The following is a 2590-nucleotide window of genomic DNA, read 5'->3' as shown; positions in this document are numbered from 1 at the left end:
CAAGGAAGACAAAAGAACATCTATACGTTAGTTACATCCGCCCTATATTGACATATGCATGTGCCACATGGGCAACAACGAAAGGTGATGATGAAAAACTACGGTTATTTGAGAGAAAAGTTCTTAGAAAAATGNGTTATTTGAGAGAAAAGTTCTTAGAAAAATTTATGGACCCGTATTCAACAATACAGAACAGAAATGGGAAATAAGAACAAACGCCCAACTGTACCAGCTTTACAAAAGAGAAGATGTGGTCCAATTCACCAGAGGGACTAGGATAGAATGGGCAGGCCACGCATGGCGGGCCGATGGAAGTATATTGAAAGGAGCAATGACATATATGGTAAGCGGAAAAAGACCAAGGGGAAGACCGCGAAAAAGATGGAAGGACAGCGTCAAGGAATTATTAGAAGAAATTGGAGTGGACTTGGAGCAGGCATATGATAGAGAACGATGGAAGGAAGTAGTTTTGGCGGCCAAGAGTCTAAATGGCTCGTAAAAGCCCGAAAAAAAAAAAAAAAAAAAAAAAATTTGACTTAAGTAAAAAGAAAATTTAACTAGGTTAAATGCCTAGTAATTTACTAATTTTAAATAAAATAAAAACAGTAATAACTAAACAAATGTTAGATTTTGTTATTTATTTAATTGTTATTTTATTTATACATTAAAAAAGTTACCCTAAGAAAAATTTCAGTTAAAAGTAATTTAAAGCAAGTTATGATAACAAGCTGAGAAAATAGCCAAATATCTAAATATGGTACACACTTAGCTATTATCTCCTTAAAAAAATTCACTTTTCATTATACTACATCTCACCAAAATCTATAATTGGAAACTTGAAATATGTTTTACTTTATTGAAAAAGTTGTTATCTTTCTAAATACACAAAATAAATTTAACTCATAGATATATTTCTACAGAATTATAAAAAACCAAAGTTAAAAAAAAAAGTTATTACTCCTCTTAAACATGATATTTTTTGGTTAAATTTTTTTTTAATATTTATATTTTATTTTAAAGAGATTTTTCTTTAAATATTAAAATAGAGTAGATATTTTTAGCAAAATAATACAAAACATGATAAAGAGAGCTCATAGTTTTTTATCTACCCTGCGCTTAATAATAGTAGAGGCCTTTTGCCAAATTTTTTTAACTTCTCGTTGAAGTTAACAATCAAAGAACGATAATACAAAAAAAACCTCAAAATAATTCAAAAATTTTTAATGTAAAGTATTTAAGTTTAATAAAATTAATTTTTTTAAATTTAGTTTTTAAAGATAAAATTTTTATAAATTAACGACCAAATATGACAAAAGGCTGTGTTGTATAATACGATTTTAAATTTATATACAAATTTTTTATTTTGACCAGATCATAATTGGTCAAAATATCATTGGTCAATTAATATCTTGGCAACACTACTTTTTACTAATCAGGAATTATGATTGCGTAAAAATGTTTAATCAAATACATTTATACATTTATTTACTAAACTATTTTAAGAATACAAGGTCTACTAGTTAAATAATTAGAATTTATTAATTAAAAATTTAATTATCAACTATTAGAAATAAAGTAAAAAGCTCATTTTCTTTGTAGGAAATATAAATAAATGTGAAAAAATATTATTTCTGTTAATTCGTTTGATGACTGAGTCTTCTGATTTTTATAAAGTTTTAGACCCTTTTTAAAAATTTTTAAATTTTTCATAAAGTCAATTTTATTTTCTAATTATTTTGCGTGATGATTTATAAATTCCGATAATTAAAAATAGATTATCATTAAATTATAATAATAAAAAATAACCGATTCTTATTCAAACGTACCTTCATAAAAGTACGTCTAAATAAAGTGTACAAATAATTTATACAAGTTATACAAATAAAGTGTATACTATTTAGAGTATAATATACACTATATGCCATATTATATACAAGGGAGTAATGTAAAGTAAAACAAAGCATAACATTTTTTTAAACCACGAATTAAACTGACATACAAATATAAGGACTATAAAGGAACATACCCAACAAGCCTTAGCTAGGATTATAAATTTTAAGATGTTCGGAAAAATAATTTAATTTTATGAAACTAAGGGAGTATAATTTTATGCTTTTGCTTAAATCAGGAAAATTGTAGTTTTTAAATATTATACTTCTTTTAGTAAGGATAAAACAATGTTTGATTTGGAAAATATTGAAGAGTTGTCAGAATATAATAATCAGGCTGGAGGTCATATTTTTAGCAAGAAAAAACCATTTTTAGGTTTGTAAATATTACTTAAATATTTCTACTATAACAGCTTCAATTAATTAAAAACATATAATTTTAAGGATTTTTAAAGTTCAAAGGAAAATATGTTCTCAAATCTCCTGGAATTGATGCAAAAGGAATGAATGAAATAAATTTCTATGAAGATATTCATAAGTCGGATTTATCGTGTTTTAAAAAACTAATTCCAAATTACTATGGACTTATAAATTTAAAAATAAATAATATAGGTGTGTATAACACTTTTTAGCTTCGATGCGAAGCTGAGAAGGTATTGGTTTTACTAAGATGTGTTTTTTTTTTTTTTTTTTTTTTTTTT

General features: G+C 25.1%; 1 protein-coding gene across 1 annotated transcript in view; it reads left to right on the top strand.

Annotated features, from left to right (window-relative positions):
• LOC126907293 (uncharacterized) overlaps positions 1-2590 on the top strand; it is a 6350-nt gene that overhangs the window by 778 nt on the left and 2982 nt on the right. Inside the window, exons 2-3 of the mRNA XM_050688462.1 lie at positions 2165-2265; positions 2334-2501. Of these exons, the coding sequence (XP_050544419.1) occupies positions 2165-2265; positions 2334-2501 (269 nt within the window). The remainder of the gene's footprint in view (positions 1-2164; positions 2266-2333; positions 2502-2590) is intronic.

The sequence above is a fragment of the Daktulosphaira vitifoliae genome, unplaced genomic scaffold (genome assembly GCF_025091365.1).
Source record: "Daktulosphaira vitifoliae isolate Bord-2020 unplaced genomic scaffold, ASM2509136v1 Scaffold_5, whole genome shotgun sequence".
NCBI classification, from domain to species: Eukaryota; Metazoa; Arthropoda; class Insecta; order Hemiptera; family Phylloxeridae; genus Daktulosphaira; species Daktulosphaira vitifoliae.
Note: the sequence above shows the minus strand (reverse complement) of the source record. Positions and strands in the feature narration are given on the sequence as shown.